The sequence below is a fragment of the Chiloscyllium plagiosum genome, chromosome 9 (genome assembly GCF_004010195.1).
Source record: "Chiloscyllium plagiosum isolate BGI_BamShark_2017 chromosome 9, ASM401019v2, whole genome shotgun sequence".
Lineage (NCBI taxonomy): Eukaryota > Metazoa > Chordata > Chondrichthyes > Orectolobiformes > Hemiscylliidae > Chiloscyllium > Chiloscyllium plagiosum.
The window spans coordinates 91,839,694-91,853,048 of NC_057718.1; the positions used below are offsets into that span (position 1 = coordinate 91,839,694).

Here is a 13,355-nt window from a genome sequence, read left to right on the forward strand (position 1 = left end):
ATGGAGATTGAGGTTAATATTTCCATTTCTGTACAGTAATGAAGCTCACTAACATACATGTCCAGTTCCCATTTCCAAACTGAGATGAGAATGAAAATCTAGAGAAGGAATATTGGAATATTTCCACTGAACCAGTCCCAAATTCCCAAAAATGTGAACCCCTCTCTCCTGCACCATCTGTCAAGCCAGTCATTCATCCTGCCTATTCTTTCATTTCTACCATAACTAGCACGTGGCACTGTGGGGGTTGGTGCTGTTTCTGTAGCCAAGTCAAAACGTGTGTACTGGAAAAGCACAGCAGGTCAGGCACCATCTGAGGAGCAGGACAGTTGATGTTCCGGGCATAAGCCCGTCACCAGTAATGCATAGCACTTGAATGATATGTGACAAAGAGTCAAATAAATGAAGCAATAATTATGACACATTGGTAACCTGGAAAACCTGGTTACTAAAAGAAAGGAAAATTGTAAGGTGAACGCACAATAATCTGATGTGTCACAGGTACAGGAGATACACAGGGTATTGTCTAGAATCTTCTACCCATACATAAGTTAAAATGTTAATATGTATCTGATTCTCAGTGGAAATATTCCAATATTCCTTCTCTAGATTTTCATTCTCATCTCAGTTTGGAAATGGGAACTGGACATGTATGTTAGTGAGCTTCATTACTGTACAGAAATGGAAATATTAACCTCAATCTCCATATATTAAAAATGCAGAAGAAATATAATAAGATATGCTATGCAAAATTATTACATTTCTGCCATATGAATACCAAATGAAGCAAATTTTCCACTCTTGCCAATTGGAGTATAGATGATCATAAATTTATTGCAAAGGAAAGCATGAATAATCAATACCACTAAATCGGATGAAATTTAATACACTCATTCACTATTATCATTCAAACTGAGCCCACTATTGTCGACACCTGTCAAGTCTAGACAAATTTATTTTGTGCATCTCTAGTAACAGTAGCTTAATCTCACCTAAACACAGAGGGGGTTCAAAGAAGCTATCAAATTGGAGGTTGTTAGCTGACATTGTTGAAACGTGAAGCCCAAATTTACATTAAAGGAACAGTTGAAACATTCTCTACACAAATCTATACACACCATCTAACACAGGAAAACATTAAAATGACTCCCCTCAGCTTTACCATATCATCACTTCCTTTGACTCCCTCCTACCTCTTCAATTTGTCATGTTTGTTATCAGGTATTCAATATTTGGTGAGCAGATAGGTCCTTTATTTCAATTTGAACTGTCTTCAGCCCTTGCCACAAACTCCATTTGCTAGCCAGTGATTTTCACCTTTCTCTTTGGCCACTATCTAAAACTGAACCATTTTTTTTTTCATTAAAACTATCTCGTGTCCCAATTAAGCTCAATCTAACCTCGCAGCTCATGGTCTACCCATTGCCAAAACAAAGACTGTCAACTTGTCTCTCTCTCTATCATGGCCAATCTCTAGCTCTTCCTCTGCTCATCTGATCACCCATGCACTTTTAAAAATATCAGACTAGACTATTCCAAAGTTCTCCTCAGCTGATGTTTCACCTTAACTCCTCTAGAAATTTGATTCATTCAAAATCTTACTGCCTCTACCCTAATTTGTACAGGGTCCCAAGTTACACCTCTGCCTTGATAGGATTCAATCCTTGGTCACCAGGATATTACATGGGTCTCCAATTAAGAGTTTGCAGTTCTTTTGGTAAACCATGTTACTCCAAATTCTGAAAGTATACTATAGAATTATACTTGATATCTTCTTTCTGTCTTCGAAGTTTGTACCAATCTTCCTTATGCTTGATTTTTACATTTTGGTATTCAAGGTTTAAAAAAAAGACTTAAATAGGTCAAAAGTCCAAGAGTTTATCAAATAAATGAGCACATTATCACAATGACAAATTTGGCATGCAATGCAAAAAACAGAACTCAGCTCCTTTAACATTTGATAAATTATTTTACTAAATCAACAGTTTTCCGAGGAATTATTCTTTACACTTATTTTGGAATACAGTTTCCAATAATTTACTTTAGTTTATTACAATACATTTCAGTTTGACTTTGAATTGAAACTTGAACAAAGCTTTCTACGAAACAAATGATTTTATTACCTGATCTTCACTCACAATGCCTCTGTGTATCACATGATAAAAGTGCACTAAGAAATCAGAGTTTGGCAAGACATCTTGGCGCTTGGTCATAATGTCACAGATTAGCTTGTATGCTTGCAGTTTTCCCTCCTTGTACTCATTGGGGAGAGTCGTTGCCTTAAAAACGTTTCAACAATACAATTAAAGTGTCACAGTTTCTGAAAACTTAGACTCTATCTCTAATTACATTTCAAAAAAATGTCTTTATCTATGTTACATTTATGCCCATTTTATGTAAACTGTATCAAAACTGATAAAACATCAATCTGTAGTATTAATTCTGTTTCTTTCTACAGATGCTGCCTACCTGCTGAGTATTTGCAGCATTTTTTGTTGACTTTATTTTAAATTTCATGTTTCCAACATATGCCACGTATACTTTCATTTGTATATTTAATTGGAATTTACCGACTTTTGTACAAAACAAATTTAAGACAGTATCTTATAGCCAAATGGAATAGTGGAATTAAAAGTAAAATGAAAGGAATTTTCCAATTTGATAGCAGATCATAGTCAGAAAAAGATATATTCTTATAATTTAATGGAATAAGAAAACATAACAATGGAATAGCTCTTCATTCACCTAATTTCTGAATAAATCAAAATATGATTATACTTTCACTGTACTCAAATTACTACTAATTACTATGTATTGATATTTGCTCTTCTACCAACAACATAGCCGCAATATCCACTCAGCTTTTAGTTCACAATTCTGATGGCAGATTACAACTGAAACCATGATCTGATTCTTCTCCTCACAAGTGCTAACTAAGTCTGCTTCTTACAATTTTTTGTTTCTAAGTTGCAAAGTGTAACTTTTAGAATTAGAGAAATTATATTAGTTACCTTAAATAACCAGGACATAAACATACGAAGAGGTGGAATGAGAATAGGAGATTGTGGTGAATTTTGATTATCCAGACTGACACCCAGATTGTCTCTAATCTAGAAAAGATAAACACAAATAACAATCTTACGCCTGTCAAAAAGAGCAAGTGGCTCACAATATAATAACTTAGCTGTTAAGTTAGCTACTTCTGTTTACTGAAACCATAAGATGTGGGATAAATAGGCTATTCAGCCCATCAAGTTTGCACTACCATTCAAACAATCTTCAATTATGCGTCCTGTGAAGATTCCGAGAAAAACTTGATAATTGAAGCTATATTTCTTTGTGACTTACTCTAACTGTGCCTTTTTGGATATTTGGCTGCAAAACAGTAAATTAAGGAGAAATTCAAGCACTAGTCCTAATGGTAGAATATTTCAGTTGCTACAAAATATAAAAACAACATGGCACAGGAGTGAAGCATCATTTTCACACAGACCAGTTGAGATTTTGGAAGGATGGGTGTGTGTGGTCAGACCTGAAACCCCACCATCACTGGAAACGATTTCAACTCACCTGTGCCCACAACATATCAACTGCTTGACAATACCACCTGGTATTGTCAACTCCTTCATTTTACAAACTTATTTCTTCCAGCAGCTTGTCAAAGTGGCTTCAGAGTCATCAAATTTTGGAACACGACAGAAATGATGAAAATGGACTATGGTTCAATGCTAATTCACTTGGTTGTGTGAATGCCTAGATTATGTTAAAGATGATTCATGACCCAGATGCTTGCAAGGAAAACTCCTTCAAAAGGTAAGTAAATGTGTACATATTTGTCCAATCTGGATGAGAAATAGGGTTTCCAAATGTGACTGAAATGTCGAGGCCCTTATCAGACAAAACATAAGCTTCCATTGATATATAACATGTATCAATGTTATGGTGCAGGATATTTTAACACATCATATCTGTCCTAGCTGAGAAGGGGCTATTTCGTCGAATCTAATCTTCTAGCTCTTAGACTGTACCTAGGTTATATCACTAAGTACATGTCTAAAATATTTTAAATGCAAATATTCTTTTTACCTATGTCACCTTTTTTGGGTCATGAGCTCCAGACCCCACTCTAATCTAAAGATTACATTTCACTGACTGGCTATATACAAGAGAACTAAGAGTTTGTAGACTTGAAATAGTTTGACTAACTTAAGTTTTTATTAAGAATTTAATTCTTACCTACTGCATAAATGCAACAATTTCATATTTCAGTTGAGAAATAGAATGCTACTGTTGCACAAAGTCAATGGTGAAGAGGCACAGCTCGGACAACAAATTTTAGATACCTCAATATTACCATGCTCACCCAAATCTGACATGCTTTTTACATATAAAATGATAAGGGGCCTTGATTGAATGGATAGAAAGGACTGAATTCTGTTAACAGAGATCAACAGCTAGGTGTCAAGGATTTCAAGTTTTTGATGGAAGCTGAGAAGAGATTTGCAAAATTTGTTTCACTTGAGGAGGCCACATCTAAAGATCTTCTCAGCAAGGAGAGATCCAGAGCCCATTCCCCTCAATGCCATTTCTTCCAGATGATTGTGGCACATTGCTGCTGCAGATGGACACCTGAGATACCATCACAGAACTGTGCTATCTGCTGGAGCAGGTGGTGAGGCTTGATGAGATGGCTGGCCATTCTAACTCAGCAGCTATCAAGGTGATAGCTCCATTACATTTTTATGCAACTGGCTGCTTCCAGGAATCCATCGGGGAACTAAGTGGGATCTCTTAATCTTGAGCCCCAAACATATTGAGGCTACGGATGATACAGTTTTTGACAGATCACACCGCTTCTTGTTTCCCTGTGACAAGGTCAGTACTATAACTAAGACAATAAGCTTTGCCAATATAGCTGGCATTCCCCATTGCAAGGCACTATAGACACAGGGTCGATAAAGTATGGATCTGGAAAAAGTACAGCAGGTCAAACAGCATCAACGGAGTGGGGAGTCCAGGTTTTAGGTCAGAATCTTTCATCAGACCTGATGACCTGAAATGTTAACTCCCCTGCTCCTCTGATGCTGCTTGACCTGTTGCGCTTTTTCCAGACTTTATCGACATTGACTTTCCAACATCTGCAGTCCTCACTATCTCCACTATAGACATATAACATTGAGATTGTCGTATCATAGTGCAGCGGACTTCTTCAATAGAAAAGGATCAATTCCACCAAAGTATAAGTCACTTGTGATATCAGGTACCACCCAATAGAGATCTCCACTAGCTACCCTCAAAGCTGCTACGATGCCTTTATTCTGGAGACGCTCAAGTTCCTGTTTCATTTTAAGGGTCAGATGCCTTACAAAGAGGGCTACTGGAAGACCAAGGATATCTTTTCACAATCCAACGGTGACCAAGGCCACATGAATGTATAATGTAACCCATTCTTCCATCAAAGTTACTGTGGAACAAGGTGATGGGCCTCCTGAAGATGAGGTTCCAATATGTGAATTGGTATGGAGGAACCTTGCACAACAATCTATACAGAATGAGCCACAGAATCCTTGCATGCTGTGCTACGTACAACTGGCGCAGGCAAAGGGGGCATTGTTACGGATTTTGAACAGCTGGGAGAATGGTAGCAGTCTTCCAAGGAAGGAGGTAAGGACATTGAACAGGACAAACATCACTTTCAGTAGGACAGGACAACGCAATATCAGGTGCAATAAGCCAGGCTGACATGATTTACACTCACTCCCAATAAATCTGAGCTGAAAATGTGTTGCTGGAAAAGCACAGCAGGTCAGGCAGCATCCAAGGAGCAGGAGAATCGACGTTTCGGGCATGAGCCCTTCTTCAGGAATGAGGAAAGTGTGTCCAGCAGGCTAAGATAAAAGGTAGGGAGGAGGGACTTGGGGGAGGGGCGTTGGAAATGCGATAGGTGGAAGTAGGTTAAGGTGAGGTGATAGGCTGGAGTGGGGGTGGGGACTATTCATGTCTGAAAGCAATAAACCTAGCATGCTGTTGGGCTTTAGATTTTTTTTATTTCGCTTCTAGGACACTGGCATTACTGGTTGGTTAGCATTTATTGTCCAACCCTATTTGCCCTTGAGAAGGTGGGGGTGAGCTACCTTTTTGAACTGCTGCAGTTTACATGATGTAGGTTGACCCACAATGCTATTATGGAGGGAATTCCAGGATTTTTATCCAGCGATAGTGAAAGAACAGCAATATATTTCCAAGGAGAATGTGAGGACTACAGATGCTGGAGATCAGTATTGAGAGTGTGGTGCTGGAAAAACACATTCCGGATGAAGGGCTTATGCCCAAAACGTTAATTCTCCCATTCCTTGGATGCTGCCTGTCCTGCTGTGCTTTTCCAGCACTACACTCTCAACAATATATTTCCAAGTCAGGTTGGTAAGTGGCTTGGATGAACTTGGAGGGTGGTAGTGTTTCCATATATCTGCTGCCCTTGTCCTTCGAGATGGAAGTGGTTGTAAGTTTGGAAGATGCCGTCTAAGGGTCTTTGGTGAACATCTGCAGTGCAGCTTGAAGACAGCACACACTGCCATTGAGCACTGGTGGTTGTGGGAGTGGATGTTTGTGGATGTGTTTCCAATCAAGTAGGCTGTTTTGCCCTGGGTGTTGTCAAGATTGAACGTTGTTGCAGCTGCATCTATCCAGGTAAGTGCAGAGTTCTGAATCACACCCCTTCCTCTGAACTGCTCTTGTAGCTACTGTGTTTATGTGGCAAATCCAGTTGAGTTTCTACTTAATGCCCCGTGGTGGCACCTGTTTTGAAAATTCCACATGGTCCTGGCAGGAGAGTGTATTTGTACTGTAGTGACTGCAAGATAGTGAGAGAGCAGCAGCAGAGGGGCATGGTGCATACCCAGTGAGACAAGGACCAAAGAATTAAAAGATAATTTGCTACAGCTTACCCTCTATGAATACACCAGATTTTTGGTGAATTTTTAAAAATTCATCCTTGTAATCTAATCTTCCCTTTTATCTATCTTTCTGCACTTGTTTCAGCATTGAATTTACCTACTCTGATTTACATTCGTAGTCCATCCTTAGCCTTTCTCCTTTCAATCCAACAATCTGATTGGTTCAAGAGATAAATAGCTGCTCTTCCTGTGCACTAAGGTTGCAAATACCATTTTGTTCATTGCAACATTTTAAGCTCATACATTTGGCAATTTATCACAAAAAATCTGAAAACCTGAAATGCACAAGAGTTATCCAGCATGCTCTTTAAAAGCAAAATTTATTCCAAACTATCTTAACGTAATTAATACATATAACAAACTAATGAGACAGCAGTTATTAAACAATTTTCAATGTTCAGTGTTTCAACATGTTTGATGGTTAAGTGTCTGGTTAAAGCTTGTATTCAAACATTTGCTTGTGAAACAGATTTGTGAATATTGAGACTGTGTTTGATTTATGGCAAAGAGATAATTTTTATTACACCCTGTAAACCAGACCATCACCCCACCTCTGTGTACCAGTTCTGGAGAGACCTACAAATAACATAACATGCATATGTTTATTTTATATCATCAGAGAAACTTAGAAAACATGTTATTTCACAGCCAGCATACCTTAGCTAGTTTGTGCCAGAGTTCATATAGATATTCAAAAACAAGGGCATGGATTTTAGGACAGCGTATGCAGTTGACATCTCCCAGAATGCCCAAAATTCTTCTCCATAACACAGCAGCTGCATCAGCATGCCAGCCAGTAAGGGTTCCTCCAGCAATGATACTACACTCATCTGTAAGGCATTCACTACTATCTGTAAATTAAAATAAATAGGTCAGACCATAGATTAGACTTTTTCAAATGTTTGGCCATGACGTATTCAGCAGTTCCTGCGCAATAATCACACTGATTAAATTACTAGTCGTGTTTTAAGAACGCTGGCTTTTTTCAAAGAACATGATGCAGAGGAATTATGGATCAACAAGTAGAAGCAACCTATTTGTTCTATGTCAATTTGCTGTTAAACACTGGGTCTCAGAGTCAAATACCCCAGCCTCTCTGACATGTTCTCAGTCCAAACCTCCAGAAATATAAAACAGAGAAAAGGTCTTACTTATGAGACACTGAAGGGGGCATAAATGTGAAATCACATTATGTTTTGTACATAACTTTAATTTCTCCCCTCCTAATCATAAATATACGAACAAAATTGTTTGTGAAATACCATGGCTTTGCTGTATGTTTTGGGTAAAGGATGGACTGAAACACAACTGTACAATTTACAGACCTTTGATAATAATGACATTACCTTTGGACTTACCAAACCTGTAAACACAAAAAGAAGTTAAAACATTAACGGTAAGTTGCATAACAAAATGTTTTTAAAAAAAAAGACAATGTACCTGATACCTAAATTTGTGCAGCAAGCCTCCCGAGCTCCTAAATTGTCTTAATTCTACTAGCATTTCTTTAAAAGCACAAGAACCATTTTCTACTCGTTTCAATTTGGAGTCATCCTACACCTCAAGTCTCAACTATTCAATTTAAATTCTCAGTGAGAGAATATTCAGGCTGGAATCCTGTTTGGCTGATTGAAATCAATGTGAAAGCTCTGTCTACATTGACTACTTTAGGCCTGGGGATTCCATCTCTTATGAGACACAGGTATTTAAAAAACATCCTTTTTAAAATTTTTGATCTCAAATTTAGTCCACAAGCTGCCCCAATCATCCAAAAATCTAAAGCCCATTCTCTTACACCATTCCTTGAACTCATCAATGACCTATTTTCCTATTCCCATACTCAACAGTGCATGGCACAAGTAGTAATCCGGAGATGATAACTCTAGTGGTCTTCTTCTTTAACCTACCTAACTCTAAATTCTTGTTATCGGACAGTATTTCTATTTTGTAAACCCTATGTTGTTGGCACCAACATGTCGAAAGACTGCTAGATATTCATCCTCCTTCTTTAAAATGCCCAGCAGCCACTCAGAAATCTTTGACCCTGATAGCAGCGAAGCAACGACCCTGATACCAGCGAAGCAACATACCATTCGAGAGTCTTGCTTGCTGTCACAGACCGCCCATCAGTTCCCCATACAATCAAGTCCCCTATCATTAAAGCTCTCCCAGTCTTTCACCTCCCGTTTGTGCAGCATAACCAACCCTGGTGCCACAAATGTGGCTGTTGACAAGTTCTGATAATCAAGCCAGAAACACTTCCAATATAAGTGATAAAAGCAAATTACTGCGAATGCTGGAATCTGAAACTAAAAGAGAAAAGCTTTGACAAAGGATCAGTTAGACTCAAAACGACAGCTCTTTTCTCTCCTCACAGATGCTGCCAGACCTGCTGAGATTTTCCAGCATTTTCTCTTTTGGGTCCAATATAAGTGAGATCATTTACGATTTTGGCTTCAAACACTACCGCCAAAGCTTAGCCCATATAGCCTTGACTGTTGATCCAGAAGTATACAGACAGAAAAAAAAATCTGAATAGAATAACTACCTTTGCTTTTACGCAACTTTCATTTTACTATGGATTGATTAGCTTAACTTTATACAATTGTTTTAACAAATGAAAAATGTGGATTTGGCCACCTAACTATCTGTAGCCTGAATTACTTTTTACCTTTGTTAATTTTTCGCTGTTTTATTTTGTGTGTCAGGTTGAAGGAGTAAAATTCCACACACATTGTAGCAACTATCAATTAATTCATGACTTCCAAAAAGTATCTGAGACAAATGGTTACATTTGGAATCCTTGCCTCAAAATAAGCTTAGCATTACAATCAATAACCACCATTAGCACTGACTCCATCACTGGCCAACCATGTCAAGGCTAATGTATATATTCTTGATTAGAGCAAAAATTCATAAAATGTCTCTATGACATCTCTACCTATACATGTGAACAATACATTATGGGCATTCATCTCAATAAAAGCAACCGTGTCATTGACTAAATCAATGCCTTTCTAACTTCCATTGAAAGGTTGTTCAAATTGCTGAACCTTTCGCTCGCGGTCGATATATGAAATCTAAATATCAATATTACTGTTTATTTACCATCTAAGAGGCCAAATTACTTTTTAGGTGAAACTTACGCAGCACAGAAACTTAAAACTAGATTTACAGACAGGATCCACAACAACAATTTTCCCATGTCAAGCCAGACAATAACATCATGAACAAGTTATCAGTGATGACCTGTTTTTGATTTTAAAATATGTTGTATAATGTATGAATTGTGGAGGATAAAAATCTAAAAAATTATCTGGTGGGGCTAGACAGTAATTCAGTGGAACTGATCAGCTGCAAAAGACAGAACCCTCTCAGTTTTCACTTCACTGATTTCAGTGGAATAAAATTTGGCTGGATTCTTGCAATGCTTGTCCTTTGTCTGCCAGATCATCACCCTGATGAAAATGAAAATCACTCACTGCGTAGAAAAAAAAAAGACTTTTGTCAAATGCTAACTAGCCTTTGAAAAAATAAATACTGAATGTGCCAAAAAGCAATAGAGGAATATTTTGAAATTATTACAAACTTGAAAGTTAAAATTGATTTTCAAAACACCAGGTGTTAGCAGGTTCAGAAAATGAGTCTCAAATAAGCATTTAGATTTGATTCTAGCATCCCCTACTGGATGATTTCTGCTGCATCAGTACCACTGTTCCAGGAGACATATTTTCAGGTACACAGGCGGTCCTCAATTTATGAAGGTTTGACTTTCAAATGCTTTGGCTTCTGAACACAATCCCTTACAAGGTGTATTAATATTAGCTTTAAAAGATCCAACGTTCCCTTGTACTTATGAACAATTATGTTATATTGCTGTGTATTGTGTTCCAATGTGTGTACAAATCACTTGCAAACGGACTGAGGAAGGAAACTTGTTCACAAACTCTGACTGCCTGTACATCAAAAAAACATAAATCAGTTTCTGCACCTAGTCCCAATTTGAACTTCTACGTATTAATGCACTTTTTAATGCATAAATATGCAAATTTCAATGGTAATAAAACTACTTTTTTATAGAACACTGCTCAATTACATTTGATCTGATTTACTTCAAGTATACTCTTAAACACTCCTCCCCTCCAAAGTAAAATCAGCTCAACTAGCAGACAGTACTGCAGATTGCACCAATGTATTCCCAAATTAATCCAGGGAAGTAAAGCAAGAAAATATTACTTGCATCCAGCATCATAGCCTGGAACTATTGAAGGTAAGGTAACCTGTAAGGGAATCAGGGATCTACTAAACTAGATAAATGCCTATTCAGGATCTCTGATAAAAACAGAGGTTTGCCAAGTCCCTTGCTCATCTATCAAAAGACTTTTGTCCAGAGTAAAGAGATGGCCTAATCATAATCAGGGCAAGACTCCTTCATGTCTTCTCTGAATGTCAGATCTTTCAGAAGGAGTTTCATTCAAAACTGAATTTCAAAATCAGGTGATCATTTGCACTCTCCTATTCCTGGGCATGTAAATGGCCTGCAGTTCCTCAGCATCAAGGATGTTGGAGGTGTGGGTCATGACTGACAAAGCAGTCCAATGCTGTATCTGCACACCTTGCCACAGGTGAGGGGAGTGGTACTTTCAGAGCCAGGTGTGCAGATGCTTGGGTTTTACACACTTTTCTCTGTTTGTACAAGATGCTTGGCACCTTCAAGGATGCTTCTCCTTCAGTTTCAGTGACTGTGAGCAAGAGCCACAAGTTGATGGACGTATTACATTTTTCAGGGAGGTTTTAAGGGGCACCCTTGAAGCATATTATTTGCTCTCCTTGCAACCAACTGTTATGACGTAGCTCAAAAAACTTGTTTTCAAAATCTTGTGCCAGATGTGTAGAAACAGCAGAATCAGACACAGCACAGAACGCAGCTGGTCAGCCCATCTTGTCATTGAGAGTCAGAACCATACAGCACAGAAACAGCTTTTCAGACCACCGTATCCATGCCGACCAACACCACCAAACTACACTGCACTTGATCCATAGCCTACTATGCCCTAGCATTTTAAGTGCTCAACTAGAGGCTTCTTAAATTTTGCAAGAGTACTTTCCTTCACCAACCTTTCAAAAAGTGCAGCCTTGGAGGCTATGGTAATACAAGCAAATATTTAAATACAGCTTAAATATTATGACTGTTTCAGGCACTCTTTCAGGCAGTGAGTTCCAGACTCCCAGTACCGAATTTAAAAAATCCTCTCCCGCTCTCCTCTCAGTCTTCTACCTCTCTTGCCTTAAATCTATGCCCTGTGCTTACTGACCTCTGTACTAATAAAAAAGTATCTTATCCAACTTATTTATACCCTTCAATACCCTATTAGATTCCCTTTCAACTGTCTTTCCTCTCCCAGTCAATTCTACCGAATTCCTCCCTCATGGCTCTGCAGTTGCCTTTATTTAGCTGCACCACCATTACCTCTGATTCTATCTTCTCTCTCCCAAATTGCAGAGTAAATTCAATCATGTTACGATATCTGCCTCCTCGTGGCTCCTTCACATTAAGCTTCATTGCACAATATTAAATCCAGTATTGCCTGTCCCATAATGGACTCCATTACAAACAACTCCAAAAAGCCATCTCATAGACATTCCATAAATTCCTTTTCTTGCAATCCACTAGCAACCTGATTTTCCTAGTCCACCTGCATGTTGAAATCCTCCATGATCACCGTAGCTTTGCCTTTCCTACACATCTTTTCTGTCTCCTGGTGTATCTTGCGCACCAACACCTGACTTACTATTTGGAGGCCTGGACATAACTCCAACTATGGTGTTTTACTTTTGTGGTTCCTCAATTCTACCCAAACAGAATCTTCACCATCTGACCCTACATAGTTTCTTACTATTGATTTAATTTCATTTCTTACCAGTAAAGCAATCTTACCTCCTCTGCCCACCTGCCTATCTTTTCGATGTGATGTATATCATTGAATATTCAACTCCCATTCCTGATCCCCTTGCAGCCACATCTCAGTGATGCCCACATCATACCTGCCAATTTCAATCTGCATCACAAGCTCATTTACCTTATTCCTTATACTGCATGCATTCAGATATAACACCTGCAGTCCTGTGTTAACTGTCCCTCTTCTCATGGTCATTCGGTTGTCCAGTGTACTTGAAGCTTCGTTGCAATCCCTTTCCAAACACCCTGTCCTACTTGTACCAATGCTGGAGATTTTAATAACCTCTCCTGAGTTCTGCATTTTTACCTGCTCCTTTAATTCAGGTTTTCTAATTTATCCGATAACTGTATCCTCCCCCCTCACATTTCGCTTAAAGTCCTGTCTATAGCCCTAGTTATGCAATTCGCCAGGTCTCTGGTCCCAGTATGATTCAGATGAA

General features: G+C 38.5%; 1 protein-coding gene across 7 annotated transcripts in view; it reads right to left on the bottom strand.

Moving 5' to 3' along the window:
• The window catches only part of ralgapa2 (Ral GTPase activating protein catalytic subunit alpha 2), a 585,975-nt gene that overhangs the window by 381,715 nt on the left and 190,905 nt on the right, over positions 1-13,355 (bottom strand). For all 7 annotated transcript variants that reach the window (XM_043696530.1, XM_043696529.1, XM_043696527.1 and 4 more), the window contains 3 exons: positions 7,614-7,807; positions 3,012-3,110; positions 2,124-2,279 (listed from right to left, as the gene is read on the bottom strand). In XM_043696530.1, the coding sequence (XP_043552465.1) occupies positions 2,124-2,279; positions 3,012-3,110; positions 7,614-7,807 (449 nt within the window). The remainder of the gene's footprint in view (positions 1-2,123; positions 2,280-3,011; positions 3,111-7,613; positions 7,808-13,355) is intronic.